This window comes from Fringilla coelebs (assembly GCF_963513975.1).
Source record: "Fringilla coelebs genome assembly, chromosome: 2".
Taxonomy (NCBI): Eukaryota; Metazoa; Chordata; class Aves; order Passeriformes; family Fringillidae; genus Fringilla; species Fringilla coelebs.
Genome location: NC_140029.1, coordinates 25,177,663 through 25,199,334, shown reverse-complemented (window position 1 = coordinate 25,199,334; position 21,672 = coordinate 25,177,663). Strand labels below are relative to the sequence as shown.

The 21,672-nt window shown below is 42.0% G+C and overlaps 1 protein-coding gene across 5 annotated transcripts in view; it reads right to left on the bottom strand.

Annotated features, from left to right (window-relative positions):
- The window catches only part of NAXD (NAD(P)HX dehydratase), a 50,926-nt gene extending 33,682 nt beyond the window's left edge, over positions 1-17,244 (bottom strand). The window contains exons 1-6 of one of the 5 annotated variants that reach the window (XM_084226074.1): positions 17,134-17,244; positions 15,227-15,807; positions 13,644-14,015; positions 10,120-10,270; positions 8,997-9,042; positions 7,264-7,352 (exon numbers count right to left, since the gene is read on the bottom strand). In XM_084226074.1, the coding sequence (XP_084082200.1) occupies positions 7,264-7,352; positions 8,997-9,042; positions 10,120-10,270; positions 13,644-14,015; positions 15,227-15,788 (1,220 nt within the window). In that variant the 5' untranslated portion in view covers positions 15,789-15,807; positions 17,134-17,244. Of the gene's footprint in view, positions 1-7,263; positions 7,353-8,996; positions 9,043-10,119; positions 10,271-13,643; positions 14,016-15,226; positions 15,808-16,435; positions 16,946-17,027 lie in introns of those variants that run through there. The other 4 variants (XM_084226073.1, XM_084226075.1, XM_084226077.1 and 1 more) reach the window with 4 other exon arrangements.
- Positions 17,245-21,672: the final 4,428 nt, after the last annotated feature.

Below are 21,672 nucleotides of genomic sequence, written 5' to 3'. Positions count from 1 at the left end.
CCTCACTGGAGAGAGCACTATTCAAATTCTGCTTGTTATCTGTACACACTTGGTATGACTGAGACAACTCCAAATGCATTAAGATGTACCACTGCACAAGCCTGTTTATGCAAATTCAGACAAAGCCACACCAAGGGGGCAGTTTCATAGCAAACCTACAGACTTATCTTCAAAGATGGGAAAAAGTTTCTGATCTGAGGATGAAAGAGTTTCAGTTTTGTTTGTCCAAACACTGCAGGTACTTATAATTAATGTGAATCAAATGTTAGACCTGCTGACACTTGGAACTTTCATGTAATACAACACATCAAAAGAGCCAAAGATGGGACACAATGTGTAGCTCTAGAACTGAAGTAATTCTCTCAGAAAACTAATTGTTACCAATTGTGGTAAACCTTGGGTGAGGAAAGAATGGGTCAAAGGAATGAAAAGCAAACCCAAAAAATGCAAAAAAAAAAAAAAAAGTTGAGCATAAAATGAAACAAATTCTCTATTCTAAGAGTGGCTGTATTTGCCAATGTTTAAATCATCTTTCTTGTACAAATTTTCAGAAGCCCAAAGGCTTCAGGCAGCCTCTTTTAGTCCCATGAACAGAACTAGAAATAACAGCTTCTTCTAGAGAAGCTCATTGAGCCTATTATCAAGTCTGGTGTCTCTCACCAAGCACCTCAGTCAGGTAGATCCAATTGCAGAGACAACACACTGGCATGAAGCTGTCTGGATGCAATCAGAGAACAAAAGGAGATACAAGTATTAAATTAGGATTAGCATATTAAAATGCACCCCCAAAACGTTTGGAAGACAAAAGGGTCATTTTCACCTAACAGGCGGTTTAAATCTTTAAACTGTGTACAATCTGTAAACACTGGATAGACAATACATATTTTCCAGCTACAATTTGATTAAATAAGGAAATCAAAGAGAAATAAAGACCTTAACGAGAGAGGGATTTAATTCTATTCAAATCATGTCTTCTTTTCCAGACATTAAGTTAATTTAGACACCAGAAGTGAACCTGGTAGGCTTCTTCTGTTAGCAGTGGCAAGAACAGCAACCCATTATCCAGAAGAAGCAGGAGTGTCAAGTTCATAGGAAGGGAATGCTCTTAATGTGCAGATACCAGAGTCTTGCTCCCTATTCTACCTTCAAGGCAGAAAAAGCGTGAATGACCTACCGATGCAAACATTTAGAAAAAAAATGCCATATTGACCACATTGTTGTTTTGGGTTTTTTTTCATAATGACAACGACTGAAAGTGTTTTCCATAGCTGCTACTTGGACACCAGACTCTCACTTGGGTATCAGATGTTCTGCTACATTAGGAATGGGGTGGTCACACACTAGAGGCATTGGAGCTAACAACAGCCTCTCTAACAATGAACCCAAATGCACTACACAAATGGGATCACCTCTCTTAAGCAGAGCAGAGCCTCTTGCATCCTGTGAGTGAACCCCAGAGGAAAAGAAGCTGTTGCATGACTCTGTTTTCTGAGATTTCTCACCCAGACATGACCACAGTGCTGAAGGTCAACCTTATCTAGCCTTGTGAAGATACCAGGGCTACCAACACAATCATTTTATGACCTGCACTTAGATATATACAAATACTTAAAGCAGACTTGTAGTCTGTTTTGATCTCAATCACAATACCAGCATGTATTATGACAATCCTCTCAAAAAGCATAATGATAACCAAATGTCTTGACATCCTATTTTCAGAATTCAATGAAGTGATCTTGATCAATTATATTTCCTGTGAACTGAATTGATAAATACAATCTGGCTAATATTTTTCAAATGGACAGCAATCAACCTAACTTGTGACTTTAAAAGCCATAGAATGAAGATGACAATGTAATCTCCTCCAGAAAGGAACACATTTAAAATGCCCCTAGAAAAAATAATGCACTTTTTTTTTTTAATGTTAAAACCAGTAGATGAAGTGACAAGCTTTTATCACATCGGTAGCTCTTGCATTCAACCCTTAAGGCACAGAGAATAGTTGAATACCCAGAAGGTTAGAGTACTTTCAGTCAGTTGTGGACACATGAGAGGACAGGACAGGTCTCAACCTAAATACCTGCTTTGCTTATTGTCATCAGGGAAAAAAAAAAAAGTGAGATCCTAAAACCTTCAAAAACAAACCTCAGGGATGCCTGCCTTCATTCAAACTCAAGAAAGATTGAACACCAAAGAAATTTGATCCTGGCTTCAAATCACAGCAGTATGGCAAGCACTCAGGAAGACAAATTTGGCCAGATCTAACTGGAGTACATCTCTTTCTAACATATCAGAAAGCAGCAAGGACAGCAGCACTCCCTGCAGCAATGCTAAAAATCTTTGGCCACTTCTCACACTTTGAGGAGGTGACAAAATCTCTGCTGGAATCACATGGGACCTCTGCAACAACAGGAAGGAAAGGGACTGTAGCACAGGGTGAATACACCTCCCTGCTTTTATTCACTCTGCAACACACAGCAAAGAAGGAGCAGTTTTTTTGCCAAGAAAGCTGGACACAGGAAACAGGTCCATAAGCAAGTTTTGGCCACAGCATTGCATGACAGAACAAGAAAGAGTTTAATATATAATTTCTCTAAGTCAGCATGTACAAACTGACCTTTATCTCCCCCTAAGTACTGAAGAAAAAAACCTGGACTTTCTCATGTGATTCCTAGCCAGGCTGATGTCTAAATGAGGCTTTGGAAGAAAGATCACAAATTTATATTTTCCTTCAACTTCTCTCCAGGTGTAATAGGGACCAAGCAGCAAAGTCACTTGTGAGACATCTTTCTGATTGTTGGAGGGGTCTCTGTTTATTCCCTAACTTATCCTGGTTACAATAACTCTGCACTTCTTCCAGCAGCTGATCCAAAAGTGAGGTTAGTGCCAGCATTACACCAAAGTAGTGTTTAATAGCTATCCTTAGCTAACACAACTAAAAGGTATGACCATCCTCCCACATTGCATCAATGCTTTTGCATTTCCTCTCCACATAATAAATTACAGGAGACCAAAAATATTAAGATTATTGCTGGGCCTTCTATAAGAGATTTGGCACTGGTTCAGAGTGCTCAGGTAACTTATCAGGGCCTCAACTACTCATGATTCACTTTCATGATTTTTTCAGATGCTCAAAACATAGACAAAATTCAATAAAACTAGGTAAAATATATTCCAGAAACCCTGATCTTCATTGAGTTTCTTCATTAAAGATAACTGGCCTCAACAAACAGCCCAGCCTCAGAAGTATTTTCTTCCCAATTATTCTTATATCAAACTCAAAAGAATAATCTTTTCCAAAATGCAACCCAAAACCTGAACTCTGCAATTAACTGGAAGACTTCAAGTAATTCTGACAATCTTTCCTAGTCCACACAAACCCAGAGATATAACCAGCTAAGAGGAAGGTTTCAGTTCTAAATCCATGCCTTGTTCAAGGGTGGCTTTTTTGGTGGATAATGTAGAATTACATCACTCCTTTGGCACAAGGAATTAATGACCTCATTCTACTTCTCTGAAAAAACCCTGGAGATCAAGGAGCATACTGATTGTTGACTCTACAAACTGTCTGATAACCAACTTACAAGTGGGCTACTCAGTAGCAGCTGGCTCTTTTCTGGCCTACAGAGAAGAAAATCTCTGTACAATTATGAAAAGTCCCTGCAAAAGGGGAAAATAGCACAATAGATTTATTCTCTCTTCTTTTAACATACAACCACCTGGGGTCATACAGCTCATTTAGCTCTGTGATCACTTGCCTACCAGGACAGGATAAGCTAACTCAACACAGGTATCCAAGAAGTCTCTTCAACCTGATCTGAGCCAGGCCACTAACATGGCAAATATAAAAAAGCTGCATTTCTCTAGAAATGCATGAAGGAAGTGTGCAAACATCTACAGCAAAAGTCCACACAGAGAACACCTGCAATAAAACTTAATAAAATGCCTAAGCTAGGTTTTATTTTGCCTGTATTTGTGAAGAATTTACAGTAGGAGCACATTAGCTGACAGAACAGCAAAATGCAGCACAAAGCTGAGGTAGCAATGACAAGACCAAGGAGAGCAGATGTCACCAAGACTCGGTACATTCCACTATTCAAAAGACCCCAACTTCTGCAATACACATTTTTTGCTTCTCCATGGGAAAGCAAGAAGTCAGACATTGACAATATTGAACTGGTTAGCTGGTCAATTTTTGAATAATACCAGGTCCTTGTGGAAGGGGCCATAATGCATTTGATAGAATCCCTGAATAAAAAGGAAAAGCTACTATTGATAATACTGACTATTCATAGCACCTACACACCCTGCTTTCATTATTTTGCTCAGGTAGTGAGGACACAGAGACAGATGCTGAAGCTTCATTCTTCCAGATCCCAGGCTGTCACATGCAGCCCCAGCTCTCACATTCACTTACAGGGACTGAAGTCAAGAAACAAAAACCACAGAGAGTGGCTCTCTGGGTGTTCCCAGCACGGAATGTCACACCAAAAGGATTCCTGGGATGGACTACATCTGAGCTCATGTGGAATTGCCCTGGCAATGCTGCAAGATGGATGTGCATTTTCATAACCCTCCTTCTGCAATCCTGCTCAATCATTCTCACATAACATTCTCTGCATCCTTCAAGTGACAGACAGTTGCCAAAGACCTGAAACGCCCCAGTCCAACTTCTAGCTCTCCCATGCCTTCACCAGTCATGCTGGCAAAGATCCGCAACAGCAGCTCTAATGAGCCAGAAGAGCCCAAGCATCCAGAGAGGGCAAGAAAAGAGCATTTTCTTCAGGTGATCCCCTGTGAGGTGAAGGCAGCAGAGAAAGCAGTGGCAGCTAAGATGATAAAATGTCAGACTCCCGGCAGTACAAAATGGCAGCTGAATCCTGGCAAAGTGCCAAGCCGTTCAAACAGGGAGTTGAGTACACGGGGCCATAATTATGATTAGCATAATAAGAGAGTGGGACAACAGCTACCTAGTTACTCTGAAGGGTCAGGGAGAATCATAACAAAGCAGAGTTTTAAGGAGAGACACAAAAGCAAACAATGACATAGCTGCTGGTGGGTTTTACCCGGAGGTTCCTCCATGCGTGAAGCGCGGCCGGGAGGAAGTACAAAGACTGTTTAAGGGATCAGGCTCTGAATCAGGAGCAGCCGGCCGTGCCCGCACAACTCAAACGGCTCCACAACACAGAAAGGATCATATGAAAAGTGTGACACTGAACACAAAGGACCCTACAAGAAAAATAGGCTGTTAGGGTAAATTTCAATAAAACCTGGGCTCCGTAGAGTCAATCAAGATTTTTTCCTTTCTAACCAGAAAAGACTGTTTTCTCTTTCTCTCTGTCCCGGTTTGAGAATGAAGCAGAAGCGATAAAAATATGAGAAAATTTAATAAATAAAATCTGAACACTCAGACATGAGCTTTTTTTTTTCATTTTGAATGTCACGTAAACAATATTTACAGATCCACTGCATTATGCAATTAGCCCAGCTGTCTACGTGAAATTAATCAGAGTTTTAATAAAAGTATTAAATACTGAGTCACAGACTTAAAAGACATATGGATATGAAAATCTGTAGATTAACTATACTGTGTATGTCTGAAGGAACTCACAGACAGAGCAGAAGTTTAAAATCAAAAGTTCTCTTGGCAGGTAGAAAGATCAGAGTTTTCGCTGAAATCTGAATTCCACAGAAGACACTGAGAATCTGTGTGTAAAAAAATATCACTCTTACTTACCAGGCCTGATCTGGTTCTTCATGAACAGAAAGTTTACTGTTAACCCTATTTTTAGCTCCCTTTTCCTCTGTGCTGCTTCTATTTCTCCTATTAACATTTTCCATTACCAGACATCAAGAAGCACTGCATACACAAACCAAGCTTTTCCCAAGGCAAGGTCAACTCGTTACCATACAAGATGACCATCTGCTGTACCTCAAGTGAAACACATCAAGACACCCAAAGTTAAATGTTAATATTGCCATTAGGCTTCTCCACTGCATTTGCTATCATATGATATCAGACAGAACATCAACTGAAGACATGCTTTTTAGACTGAAGAGGAAAACACACTGGTAAAAACCCTACCCATCTCTCCCTTGCTTTCAAACATCATTTTTATTTTGTCTGAAATCCATAAACTAATGGGTTTCTTCTACCTTTGGGGAGTGGGGGAAAAAGCAGCCAACAAAATACAACCCTGTTTAGCTGCCTTCCTTCTAAGCACCTCTGTCTCCAGTGACAGGAATGAAACCCACGTTCAGAATGCAATAAACTTACAACTTCCAAACGCAGGCATCCCCATAAGGAAGACCACATTCTTGTTCTCAGACACCAAAATACTTCTACTGTCATAAATCCTTCCTGACAGCAATATCTGACAAACATGTTTTAAATCATGCTTTTCCTACCCTCATCACACTTTGCTATGTACACCAACAGACTTTGACATGTACTGGTGAGAGTGAAGCTCAGAGGCATATACTTTAGGCACACATCTTAATTCCAATTTGCAGTGCTCATTGCAAACCATCATAACACCTAATTGAAAAAAATTTATCCTATGAAAGTTCATAGATCAGTAACACATTTCAGAACAAAAATTCGGAGAAGCACACACACATAGACACTGATTTTCCCAATTAGAGGACAGTCACTTATTAAACTTTTCCTCTTCTTGTTAATTAAACCCTTATTTTATATAATTTTGGAACATCTATTTATTTCCAAAAACAGGTGCATTTCAAACAACATACTCATGAAGAAAAAGGAGAATTAGCATCTTTCTTGCCTTGTAACTTTACCTAGGTGTCTATATACACAGTAGTGAGAGGAAAACAGACACACTACTATTGAATACTATTAGGGCTGAAGAAGCAAGAGAACACACACTATTTGCCTTTCAAATGCAGATTGCAAAACGCTGACTTGCACTAATTTGTAGCTCTAGATCTTGCTACTGTTCACTGCTAAATGCATTACAACCACAAAACAGGTCAGAAAGAAGCAGAAAGATCTCTGCTTTTTAAAACTTGTACTTTGACAGTCATGAAAAGAAATTCACAGCTGACTGACCCATATTAAATATCCAATGAAAGGATATTTAAGGTCATAATGAAAGGACAAAGCCTGGAGTTTTTGTGATCTCCAGCTCATCCATCCAGTAACTCAGCAAAATAAATAAGACAAACTAATCAATTATTAGACTGAAATATTAAAACTAGTAAGCCTGACTAGCTCATTTAAACAAACCGTAAATCACTTACAGAACTGGATGAACAATCAGCTCTGGACTATATGATTTGATTACCGTTGCTGCATCTTTGGTACAAAACACATGGGATAAATCTGCACCCTAAAAAAGAAAATTTGCAAACAGTATTGTCAAATTTATGACTTGATAATAACTTTATCATTCCAAAGATTACTCAACTAATAATTTGACTGAATTCTTTCTTCTCGATAGTTTAAACAAATTGTATAATGTTTCTTCTATTTTGGCATAGACTAGTATGAAATGTTCTGTTCTTTTTGTATCTAACTTCCAATATAATTTTTTTTTCTGTTTCTCACTAACAGAATGAGTGAAAACACAAATCTCAAATTTTTATTCACTTAAGAATTATTTCTCATCTGTAGATGAGCAAAGACTACAATGTCTCATGTACAAAAGAACACAGGTGAACGTAAGTAAAACTACTTAAGAAAGCCATAATACTACTGCAACATACTTGCAAAATATAGCTATGGTGACCCATGAATACATTTCTAGTCCTACCATTTTTACTCAATGGGTGAAATTCCTGCACAAAAAAGGCTGGCACAATTTTGGCAACACACCCAATGTTAAACAAACATTAAAGCTGAAGAGTTGAGGCTCAAGCTTCTGCTACCAACTCAAAAAATCAGAACACACATAATATTATGTAAGCAGTGACCAGACCAGTGATCTTGTATTGGTCATGCATATTGAAATTTCCCAGTATCAAGGAAGTGTCTTCTCTGCTTTACCACTATACATTGAGCATTTCAAGCTACTCTGACTGTTTATGTGAAGATGTAATTGTCTGAAATCAAGTGACTTCAGAAAGGAACCTCCTAGTATTGCCACTGGACTTGCACATAGTAGATAGAAAGCTGAGTGGCCTTGTGATTTTATAATAACATGGTTAAATAACATCATCTCAGTTTCAAATCTTTGAGGGTTTGCATCCTGAGAGAAGTGGCTGGAAATATCTGGGATGGTTACCTACATATTGAGAGAAATCTTCAAAAGGAAAAACATACACAATGAACTGAAAGTACTGACACACTATATACAGATTCTGAAAATCAGATGTATTATGTAAGCATGACTTGTTTACATTTGAACAATCTCCCTGTATTTATGTAGTCTGTTTAGCCATTTAATATGTCAATAAAATAATTCCATGCTTCTAGAAAAAAAATCTTAGAAAATACTTCTGCTGAAGATTAGAATGCAAATAAAATGTGCTATTAGAAATTACATGGAATTCCACCCACAATCTTTAAACTTACCACATGTAAAAATTTTACTAGTCTAAAGTTTTAAATTTTGAAGGAGAGTTATTTCATCCAACACAGTTATCAGGTCCAGAAAAAATTTCTGAAGAAGTCACTGTAGCACAAAAACATAACTCTAAACAATAATCTAAGGTTATTTTATTGTTCACTTTTGGAGAAAATATTTCATCAAGTCTTGAAATTTCCCATCCAAGTCCCTGAAATTGTCAAATTTTGGACATATTTCTAACTTCATCTCACAAAGAGAAAGGAAACATGGTGAATGAAACACAGTAAGGACACATTTACAAAGTATTTTTACAAATTCTGAACTAAGGATTTTCTTTGCTTAAGAGAAGACCTTCTAGAGCTCAAAGTTCATGTGCACTATAGAATGAATGCTATTTTAAAAATGACACCTAGGCAACAGAAATTATGAAAAGTTCATTTTGGACTTGTATAGAAGAACACGTACCACTTTGAGAGCTGTAATTGCAGCAAAATATGGTGCTCCAGTGTATCTAAAATGAAATAAAACTTAGGTTAGGAACCACAGTAATGAGATTAGATAATGATCTTTCATAGAAGATGTCACAGATCATGCCATAAACCAGCAAAATTTTCTCAAGTAACAGAGGTGAAACTTCAGAGACAAACAAAACAAGAGCCAAAAACTGCTTGCAAGTTAAATATGCAATCTGTGACCTGGATCAATCCCATCTGCCTTTAGATGCTTAACTAAAGTGCCTAAACTGTGATTCCAGTTGCCCTAAATTCTCTTTATACAAAGACTGAAGAGAGAGATATGAACACAATCACCCTCCAAAAGTGCTTACTTCAACCGAGAGGTAAGACCCTATGACCATTAACTTCTAACTCCAGGCTATTTGACCCAGCTACAAGACAGCACCTTTTTGCTCTTTATGTAATGTTTATTAACAGCAGATGTCCAACAGTAGATCTCTCTTACAGGAGAAAGATGTCATCTCTCTTTCAAAAGGGGAAAATTAAAAGAATGAAGGTGTGGTGGCTCATTCAAAGTATTGTGGCCAATATTGGTTCTAGGTCAGTACAGCGTTTAACTGATTTATGCAATATATCTTTTCTCCCCTGAAATAGGATATTTCCATTACTCCAGTACATAAAGCAAGGTATTGGCAGAATCTACTAAACACCAATATTTATCAAAATAAAAAGCCCACAAGAAAACATAGCATAAGAAAATTAAGAGACACAGTTCCCAAGAAGGCAAAAAACCAGATGTGCCACTGTCTTAACTCCAGTCTACTTATTCTAAAACCTCACCATGCAATGGGAAAAGACTAACACTGAAAGCAGAGAGTTTGGTGGTCAAAAAAGACAGAGAAGGTAGACACAAACAGCATTTTAAGTTCCCATAACATTCAGTATAAAAATTTTGCAACACATCTGCAAGGTACCATGTTCTTTCCTAAGTAGGCATGCTCATGATGATGGAGTCCTAAAGCTCTCTGGAAAACTGTGGTTTAAGTGTAAGGTGAGTTTAAATGGCTTCTCCAAGCAGTTATGAAATTCTGAAGCTTTATCAGAAGCAAAAATCAAATTTCTATTTAACTTACTCTCGACATCCTCCAACAATGCCTATACGACCATCTTGACCTTTATGCTTTTTCCCTGTCAGAGGAGGGATAACATTGCGCACCAGCTGAAAAATATTCTCCATATCCTTCAGAGTGTGTGTTCTGTGCAGTGAAAAAGACCTCTCTATAACTGAAAAGAAGAAAATAAGCGTTACTTCAAAGAATGTTCTTCCTTAAACTACTGCCAAGCATTTCTTTTAAGCACTCATGTATACTGATAAAAACACACAAAGATACACAAAGTGACATATTTCTAAAATCCAAACGCTTTGTCACTTAAAGGCCTTTAGAACAGTGAGTAACTAGGGAAGGTGATGATTATAAAAATGCATTCAGGGTCTGATGAAGAGAATATTCTCACTGACTGCTCACAGTCCTAATTCAGGGCTCAGGTACAGAAAGAAGCAACAACCCAGAATAGTTATGTGAACATGTTTTAACTAGAAATACCTTCTTAGTTCAGCCTGAAATCAGTTCTATAATTAAGCTCAACTGAAACACGAACACTTAGTAAGGACTAAACACATCCACAGAGCAAGCACAAAGCAACTGAAACCAAATTTTAAATGTACACCCTACCTTATATTTCGTTTCCCCTTAAAGACTTCCACCTCTTAGCAGAATCAGGGCCTATCTCACTGCTTTTTTATTTTGGTAGGCGGTTACAAAGCATAGTGAAAGTCTTTCTGCAAAACTATAATCCAACACACTAGATGCAAACATCACAAATATCACACAAAGATCATTTTTAGCTATAATACATCTCCAGATCTCTGATGCAAAGCTACACGGCAATCCACATCCTAAAACAACTGCACACTCAGTAGGCTATGTATCAAATGACTCTTTCAAAAGGCTACAAAAATTTAGAAGAAAAAATTACTTCAACAATTACAACTAGAGAAAGAATTAAAACATTTACCTAACATGGGGAAAATGTGAAGATCACTATTTCTATCAACAATGTGTTAACTATAAACTGCAGCAAATACACTAAAAGAGCAAGTTCTTAAAAGCTCCTCATTACCTGTAAAATTTTGCTCAGAGGAGTGGCTTATTTGAATGCTAATATTGGTGCCCTAGACCATAGCCATGCTTACTTTCTTTTGTACAGATCTTCTAAAAAGCTTTCAGGGAACTGCTACACATGTATAATTACGTAGAAAATAACTCCCATGATACTCCTTATTTTCAGTTGTACACAACTCAATAACCCTAACCCCCAACTCCAAAATAAAAATATAGAGGGGAGGAAAAAAGAAGGAAAAAAAAAAAAAAGAAAATTTCTGTTCCAGAAGTACTGGGCATAATAAGGGGAAAAAAATGTAGTAAACAAGAAAATTCCAAATCTGTGTGCTATCAGCAAAATACATCTTTTTCTCTCTCTTTCAAAGAATCTAAACCAGACATGCTAATCTTCAGTAATAGTATGCTTTAGACTTCAATAATGACAAATACTCTTGGCCGATCTTTTGCTTTTGAATACAGGCATCCCAGTCTTACTGAGAAATAATAAAAAAGGGGGGTAAAAAAAGGAAAGGAATGAAAATAAAAGAAAAAACCCACAACCTGTTTTGGATTACAGCCAAAATAGCATTGCAGTGACACAGAGAACAAAATCCTCATCTCCTCTGAAAACAGGGCAGATTATTTTCTTTAAATCACACTTCACACACTTCCTGGTTTTCAACCACACAAGAATATTATGTAGCTTGGAACCCTTAAACTGCAGTGTTGCTAAGAAGGCCTTGTGTTTATTTCCTGCTGGTTCTTGTTCATGTGTGAATATAAAATTACTACGTAATAAATGGAGAGAAAGCAGAGAATTATGCAAAAAGCCATTCTTAATATAGCCGTACTCTACCTACAGAATCACTATGGCATATTCAGCTCTTAACAAATTAAATCTTAATTCCTTAAAAGATGTGTTGCCTGAAGCATTATGCTCACATTTTAGCATAAACACTTTTTTACACCCTTGCCAATTACAAGATTTGAATCTCCAATTGCTCTTGCTACAGTTAAATAAATAAAATGCATTTTTGCATAGCGCAATATGCCTGAACACCTATATGATGAAATCCAACAAGAAAAATTGAACCTCATTTTCAGGTTGCTACACAAAAGTATGCTTTTCAGGAAAAAACTTTCAGAAGTAATGGTAAGGCCTTGGAGGTACCTTCACCCCAGTCTAGAACCGTAAATAATTTCCTATGGGAATTTCTAAAGCACACCAGCTTTCATGAATTTTAAAAGTGAGAACATTTGAAACACTGTATCCATTCATATCCCATAAATTATCTGCAAAAGTCTGCTGCCACCAGGAAATCCTACACACCAGCTATCCACTCAAGGAACACAACCAGATCTGCCAGCCTAAACCCTCAACAGGCCTAAGCACCCAGTCTGCCATACATTTTACATGGAAACAATAACTAACACACAACTGAAAGGACTTCTCAGGACTCAGGGAATGCCCCTTACGGTCAATTATTATTCAACACTGATGCTGGCTGCTTCCTTTTTTTTTTGGTTTTTTCCTCTTTTCGAACTACACCTTTTTTTCTCCAAGCAGTGTGAAACTCAGAATTAGAACAGAATAAGACTTTGCATTTCCGCATGGCAGGCTAATCACTAAGCCCCAATCTGACTCTAGTTCCAGCACTGATGGAATATCCCTGATTTCCTCCTGCCCATGCAGTCTACCTCCAGGTACAAAAAGACCATGATAAACATAAATGGCACAGGCCCACAGATCCCAAGAAGTTTGTTAATGATTGCTACCATCAGCTTCTGGCCCACACATGAGATACAGAAGGAAGTTTGTGCATAAATACCAATTCTTGAGATACTGCCTTGCCTTTTTCTTTAAAATAAATTCAGATGCCCATAGAATTTATAGAGCTGGTGTAAAAAAAACCATAAGCAAATATTTTCATCTTCTATTACATCTGCTACAATATTTAATTTATAAGATTCAGAATTTTATTGTAAAGAAATTTATTTTAAAGAAGCTAGACCTTAACATCTGACTTCAGTCCACTCTTTTCCCAGCCCTGAAAAAACACATGCACAGCCTTAACTTCATATACTGGGTTATGCTTGGTAACTTCAAGCAGAACAACGGCAATATTTCTGCTACAGAGTAACTAATGTTTCCAGATTGCTTCCAGCAACTCTCCTACTTGCCTTTTACATATATAACTCCTCCTCACTTCACTGTACACAGACATGAATGTGGAAGGAAGTTCCCAAGGCTTACAGGGTCCAAAAGGTATAATTTTGCTCATGAAAATTTGTTATAACTAATGTACCTGTATTAAATAATCAGTACAATAGTACGAATAATGATTTAATTTCATTTGACATCAGACAAACACCTTCACCACAGTATTAAATAATTCCAATTAGCTTTTATTTTCAAAAGCTGCTTACTACCAGTGCTTTCACACAGAAGTTTTATCAAGTACCCTAGCTTTTATTTATGCTGTAGAAGGAAGTACCTATCGGTGGAGAAAGTGTGGTTGCCATAGCATTATAATTAAAGTTATCCGCATACGAACGATGGTTCGCTCTCCGAGGGGGACTTGTTGGTATAGATTGTGACCTTTGTGATACCGAAGAAGAAATTCCAGCCAACATCTGTCCCAACATCTGTAACATTTGGAGTTCTCGAGCATGCTCAGCTTCCCGACGCTTGTCCTCAATTTTGAGCCTCTGCTCTTCGAATCTGTAGAATTTCTCATCTGTATCCATGCTCTGCTGCAGGAATTTTTCCATCATTTTATCCAATGTCAAATTCGTATGGCGTTTTTTTGACCTTTTGGGCTGATTGAGAGGTGGGGTAATAGTTGGAGCACTGACTTCTTTAAAGCCTAAAGCAAGGAAATAATCTATTATTTTTCTGATGGAAAACAATTTTCTAAGAAGAAAGCAGCAAAAAAATCTCCCTACAAGAGGTGACCTAATGTTTCACAAAGCATTAGGTTACACTTTCTCAATGCAAGCTGTATTTATGTGACATAAATAGTACTTCTTTCAGAGTACCAAAGCAAACCCACAAACTTCTACCAAGTTGCAAGGGTAACACAAAAATCACAGAGCCATTTTTTAATTGCTGTAGTACTAAACTTCAACAATAGGAGTCTTTTTCATCTTCTAAAAAGGTTTTAAGTGAAGGTTATTAAATAGTATAGCCTCATTTGTCTATTGCAGATAATTACATTAATCTAAATTGAGTTTCAGTCTGTTGGCATTCTAGATTTGCATTTCAAAAGAACATTAGTGCAAACAACTCTTTGATGGGGTTTAAATGTAAAAAGAAGGTTGCTTAAACGTCAACCAATTGGCTGACTCTTAAGTCATGTCAACTTCCGAAGACAAGTTCATGTTTGTATTAAAAACCCTGCATTAATCTAGATTGAAAACAAACAAGCAACATTTCCCCCGCTGCTCCACAATACAAATGTGGAGGGTAAAGAACGCAGAGGGAAAGGACAGGCTTTAACAAAGTGCTGTTTCTGTCCGCAACACCGGTAAAGTTAGAAACAGTGTTTCTAAAACAACCCCTGCAATTTATTATGCAAAAGCTTTCCCCTAGCCTTCTGGCCCAGCTGCAACAATAAGGAGATTTTTCAGGTATTATCGTCATCATCGTTTTAATACCGATTAGCAAAACTGCACTCAGTCTGCAGGGAACGGGAGAACGCTCCAGCGAGAAGGATGCTTATTTTCTTGTACAATGCTACCTGACACTTTGTCTCGATAATCTCTGCGCTAGTCTTCCATTGACAAATACCGACAAAAACTCACTAGGGTCCCTGTCTGCAGCATCTCCCCCTCCCCGGTATGCAGCATTTCCAGCACCCGCAGCAGCCCGCTCCCCAGTTCGCGGAGACGTGCAAGGTGCAAGAGTGGGGGGAAGCACGGGCGGGTTTCGGAGCGCGAAGGACGGGGCAGGAGGCAGCAGGAGAAGGAAAAAGCCACTTAGAAGAGCGCTAGCTGCGGAGAAGCGCAGGCAGTCGCTTGCGAGAGCCCGCGGGGTGAGGGGAGGACACCCGGCGCCGGGAGCCCGCAGGCTACTCACCGTCACCCGGCGGCACGGGGATGGCGAAGGACGGGCACTCCACCTTGATGGGGTGGTCGGCGTAGGAAGAGCACTCGCCGGAATCCTCGGTGAAGTTGTCCCGGGGGGACTCCGGCCCGGGGTCCTCGTCCAGTTCGGCGTCCAGCGAGCGGCTGTTGTGCGGTGTGCCCGGCGTGGGCGGCGCGGCGAGCGGCCCCGCGGGCGGCTGGGCGCCGTCGGGCGGCGGGGCCAGCGGCTCGGGGGTGCCGTCGGGCCCCCCCCGGCAGCTGAGGATCCGGTCCATCTCGTCGTAGTACTTGCATATCTTGCGGGCGTGCCCGTTCTTCTTCAGCCCGTCCCGGGCCTGGTAGTACTGCCGCTTGAGGCCCTTGATGCGGATGCGGCACTGCTCGGGGGTGCGCTCGAAGCCCAGCTCGGCCAGGCGGCACGCCACGTCCCGGTACACATGGCTGTTCCGAAAGTTGCCGTCCAGCGCCGACTGCACGTCCGCCTCGCCCCAGATCTCCAGCAGCGCCCGCGTCTCCAGATCCGACCACAGGAAGCCCCGCGTGTTCGTAATCATCCTTGGCCGGCCGGGGTCACTGCAATGGCCGCGCACCGGGGAGAGGGAAGGAGGGAGGGAGGGAGGGAGAGAGGGAGGGACGGAGGGGGCGGAGGAGGGCGGCGGGGAGGAGGGAGGGGGTTTAATGCCCGCACGCGGCTCTCCCAGGGGGCGCCTACGCCAGCCCCGGCAGCCGCGGTGCGGTGGGAAGCGGCGGAGAGCCGGGCCCCGGGACCCGCATCCCGGGCCGCCGCCGCTCGCAGCCCTCACGCACGCAAACAAAACTTTCCAGGCGCCGCTTTGAGCTGCGGGCACCTGCAACAAGAGGGGTAGTGAGGTGGCAAAAAAAAAAAAAAAAAAAAAGAAAAAGGAAAAAAGCCTCTTCCCCTTGACTCGCCCCCTCCGAAAACGATGATGATAAATAAAAAATAAACAAGCAGGCACCCGGCGCAGAGCCGCGGTCCTCTCCTCCCCCCTCTTCTCAGGCAGTCATTCTTGCGCTGCCGCTCCCCCGCCCCGGGCTCCGCTGGGAGCGACAGGACGACAGCGCTGGCTGGACTTGGAGGCTCTGCTCATCACAGTGCGCCTGCCTCCCTCCCTTCCTTCTCCTCCCTCCCTCCCCGCCGCAGTGGAGCGCGATCCCTAAACACACACACACCCACACATACAGGGCGCTGCGGCTCCGCTCGGCGCCTACCTCACCCCCGCGCACCGCCGTGCCGGGCCGCGCCGCGCCAGCGCGGGCAGCGACATCGCTGCGCCCCGGCCGCCGTGTCACCGAGCCCGGGGCGGGCGGGCTCCCCCCCGCACCCCGCACCGGCGCACACACGCGCGGCAGCGCTGCCCCTGCAGGCCGCCACAACAGCCGCGCCGCAGCCGGCGCCGCCCGCAGGCCCGCGGGGGCCCGGCAGCCGCTGCCCTTGGCAGACCCTGCGGCGGTGCTGGGGGTCGGGTCTGTGAGCGCTTCCCCCGCCCCCGGCCGTCCCTCCGCGGAGCAGGTGAGCGGCCCGGCCGGCCCCCGCGGCGGGCGGGGGTGGGCTGCATCGTGCTGGGCCCCGCTGCCGCCCCTTCGCTTTGGTTTTGCTCTCCGGCAGGAGCGTCACGAGGCCGCCACCGCCTCCCCCTCAGCGGGGCTGCCCGGCCCGGCGACCTTTCCTTCCGTGGGGAGCACGCACCGGCCCGACCGCCCGCGGGCTACGGCAGCGCCCGGCGCCCACCCGGCCCCGCCTCCCGCCCGGGCCGGCGCTCGGAGGTTTGTACCTTCGTCACGCCGCAGCCAGAGGGCCACGGCCAGTGTGGCCAGGGCGACGGCAGCGCCCCGTCCCCACATCCTCGCGGGGACAAGGCAGGGCCGCTCCGCTCTTACCTCGGCACAGCGCGGGGCTCCGCACACCCGCTGCCCAGCGCGCACAACTCATCGGCGCGGCTTCCGCCTCCGCTCCGCGCCGGCGGGGCCGGGCAGGGCTCCGCGGGCGGGCGCGCCCTCCTGGCACCGCTCCGCGCCTCCCCGCGCGGTGCTGTGTGTTAGGGCCCGGCTCGGCCCGGGAGGGGAGAGCTTGGAGAGCCTGGTCCAGTCAGAGTCCGGCGCTTTGGGGCCATCGTCTCGGTCCTTTAATTGGCAGCTCTTATAAACTCCCAGGATTTTAACATTTATTGTTTCATGCTCTTCTCATCCCTCATCTCGCCAGGTGCTTCTGAGAAAACTCCTCATTTGCAATTGTGATTTGCTTCTAAGGTGCTGGTTTTTGCTCAGATACATCATTTCCCCCTATACACAGCAGTTGCCCTATACTCCACTGGTGAGGCCACACTTCAAGTCCTGTGTCCAGTTTTGGGCTCCTCAGTCCATAAAGGACTCTTGAAGGTGCTGGAGCAAGTCCAGAGAAAGGAAACAAAGCTGGTCTAAAACACTAGTCCTGTGAGGAGCAGGTGAGGAAGCTGGCATTGTTTAACCTGGAGAAAAGGAGGCTCAAGAGACCTTATCACTTTACAACTACCTGAAAGGAGGCTGTAGTCACATAAGGGTCAGCCTCTTCTCCCGGGTTACCAGTGACAGGACAAGAGGACACAGTCTTACACTGGGCTTGGGGAGGTGTAGGTTGTACATCAGGAAGAATTTCATCACAGAAAGAATGGTTAGACTTTGGAGTGGGCTCCTCAAGAAGGTGGTGTAATCACCATCCCTGGAGGTGGTTCAGGAAAGACCAGATATGGCACTTAGTGCTGTGGTCTAGTTGGCATGTGTGATCCTGTGATTTTATAGCAGCATTCCATTATTATTTTCTTTAAAACACAACAGAGCTGGTGAAACTACCATCTGATGTTCACCTCAGCTCCTACGGCACCTGCTTAATCTACACAGTGAATCAAAATGCAGTGTCACCCAGGAGAAACTTAAGATTATATGCATGAAAAAGCTGAAACATTTTTTAAAGCTCTAAACAGCTGTAATTTCTGCTCTAGACCCCTGGGTATTTCAAGAAAGAGTGTTGTTATTAACTCATAAAAGCTTGTAGCCTAACTGGCAGTAAAATGTCAGTGTTTCAATTAATATTTTGAAGGGGTGAAGACAGATAACATTTTCCTTTACTGCCCTTTGTTATACATAAGCTGTGGTCAAACAGACCTGCTGGTGTTACCTGGTGTTACCTGGACCAAACCCAAGCACAAGATATTTATGTCTTTCAGCTTCAGAAGCACTGCTGAAAGCAGCCATGCGGTCTGCAAAGTATGAGACAGACAACCTGAACTTTTAGTGACCCAGGTTGATCAGTAACCTGTGTTCTGGAGCAGGACCTTGGATGCCTGATGACTTCACTGTCACGTATTAACTTGTTTGTTGAAAAGTTGCTCTTCTATAGGTCCTGGTATCTGGTATGATTTTAAAGCCAATACCAAGTCAGTGAAATTTTCCCTTCATTCAGTCAGAACCAGTAATGTTTTTTACCCTCTGATTATCAGAGTGGCAGTCCAAAAGATAGATTAAACAGACAACCACATCTAGTTTGCACATGAATTTTAACCCAGAAAAAAAAAAAAAAGTTGAACACCGCATTTCATACACTCATGTTTTGATTCCAGCTGGAAGGATAATGAATGTGTAGATTCCCATAACTCCAACACTGATTTAATGTCTGGAAGAGAGGGGGGAAAGAATAATGCAGATGTTTTTTTTACACCATTAGGTGTCCCTACCAAAGGCATATCTTGTGCCCAACAAAGGACAGGAAGAAAGATATAATTGTAATATTTTTTGTTGAATTCTCTAGTTTCCTTTGTAGCAGAGGTGGAAGGGAATTCTTTTGATGCAGGCCCCTCAGAAGTTGTTTGTGGAGAACCCAGTTCTCAATTTGCGTGTGGAGGAAAACCTGAGGATGACTGTGGGCTTCCCCTATGCCACAGTTCTTCAGCTTGTTATGCGCAGCTTTGTTGTGCGCAACAACTTTTTGTAACCACAGGAGTGTAAAACCTTTGAGGAAAACATGGTGCTACTCTTCTGACATTCTCCTGCCCTGTTCATAACTCAAGGTACCTTCTTCTGGTTTAGTACTGGCTGCCATCTCCATACCTTGTACAGTATAAATCCATAACTTCTGGTGCCATCTCTGAGCGCAGCAACAGCAACTTAACCAGCAGATAAGGTAGGGAAAAAGGGCCTTTAACAGAACTACAGAAGGTAGGAGGTGTATGAGACAAAAGTTCACACTCCCACCAAAGAGGAAGAGAAAAAGCAGCTGCAAGAGGCACTTAGTTCTTCAGCTGTATACTGTGCTTGTCCAGTTTTTTTAATTGAGATTTCTTTTCTGTCACTCCTGTCACTTTCTCTGCTTGTCCCTCTTACATGAAAGGAGGAATGACCCTGCAGAGTTCCATTTCCTTCTTTGTCAAAATCATTCTGGCTTCATTACCTTGCTGGCCCCTACCACTTCCTCAGAGTCTTTTCCCTCCTTCCCTAGCTCTTGATCTCAACCTTCAATTCCAGCATTTTAACCCTTCCCTAGCTGTACTGTCAAGGCAGCATATCCTCCTCATTAGTGGATTAACTCTGTACCTTCCCTGCTACACAGAAAAAGAGGCATCAGTAGCCAGCCTGAGAATGTTCTACCACTGTCAAGGTAGACAAGAACTTGTAGGATTGACTTTGTAGTAGATGGCAGCAGTCACTGACAGCTGGTGCTTGCTGCGGAAAGACGATATGGGGAGGGATGGACTGTAAGGTAGATGTCCCTAGGTGGAGACCCCAAAATAGTGACCATTCAGGACCATCTTTTCTTTTGCAGGTTCCTGATGAATCTTTGTTGGCTCTTTGTTTCTGATGACTTTGCACCCACTCAGCGCTTTGGTCCTTTCCACCCGTTTGGTAACTGTTGAGCAACCCTGCCTATCAAAGCCATTCCATGGTGAATGTGGACAGCAGGTGTCATTAGCAGAGTTTGCAACACCCTTTGATTGCATTCTCTCCACTCAAATAATTGACAGCCTGTACTGGAATCACCATTTAATATCATAAATATCACAAATATATCCCTGTCAACATATGCATATTAATAATTGCAGTAGGAGGTTTAAGCATACATATAGAGAAAGGAAATGGAAGAAATCAGAAGTAATAAGTAGCTCTAATTGAAACAGCCCTTAAAATACCACCAAGGATTTCTTTGTTGTTGAGATGTGAATCTGGATACAGCTTTCATTTTGAAAAAGATAAAGGAAGTCTTAATTTCATTTGAATGATTACCTAGCTAAATTGCAGTTAGAATTGATAGTGTAATAGAGAAGGCAAAAATGGTATAGGTGTTCTGATAATAAGAGAGACAGTCCTGCAGGTGTTATTAGTAGTGCTGTTTACTGTTTTTAAATTAAGTGGAATGAGCATGTTTTACACCGCTAATGTGTTTGTCTTAGTACAGGACAAAATGTGGCTATATGTTGTAAATTTTAGTTTACTAGTTTGATGTCTCTCTAGGCCACAAAGAAACTAAGAATACCTGAAGCTATAGTAATTATTCCCATCACTTCAGTTTGTGTATTTTTATATTCAAGAGAAAGGATACCAGCAAGCAATTGACAACAAGCTGTTACAAGAGCACATCAACATGGCTTTGGTTTCCTGATAAAGTTTACTAAACAGCAATGTTGTATGGGCTGAAGAAGGAAAACAATGTTTCTTTCCACAATGTATATGGAAAGAAACATACCTACATCTGATTAAATACTGTGTTAAAAGTTTGCCCATATAACTTCTGTGATTCTTCATATTCTTACCAGGTCACTACAGATACTGTCTAGACATAGTCTAATAATGTTTGTGAAGCCCTGTGTTTCACTAGGTAATTTTTATTTTACCCAAAGTGAACAGTCTTTTCTGCTAAGTGTTAATGGTGAGAAAAATAAACATGAGGGAAACAATAAAGAGGCTGTTTCTGGTTTGTACTCTCTTTAGAGCAGGCAATAAGAATGATCTATGTAGTGCAGTAGAAGTGAAGAAGGCTTTTTGGACTCACCCAAATCCTTCAAAGAAGTTCCTGATATCTAGTGCAAACAATTATGTAAAACCTCTTAAGCAACAACCAAAATGTTAAAACAAATGGCCTTTTTTCCAATAGGGAATAATGAGACTCTCAGAAAGTTGAGACTGGGGAGTTATACAGTTTTTTAAAAAACTGCTTTATCTTGTTCTTTGGTGGCAGGAGGTAATATTTGCCAAATCCATTAATTTACACAATTTAGAAGACAGCTATTATTATGAAATATACTATTTATATAAGTTTTTTGTTGTTCAGTAATGTCATTTAGACATTATTTTAGTTGTGTTGTAGCTGAGCCTGAAGGCTTTGCCTGAGCATTGTCTTACCCATTGTACACATACAAATGTCAGCCCCTTGCTCAAAACAGTTTTATGTGC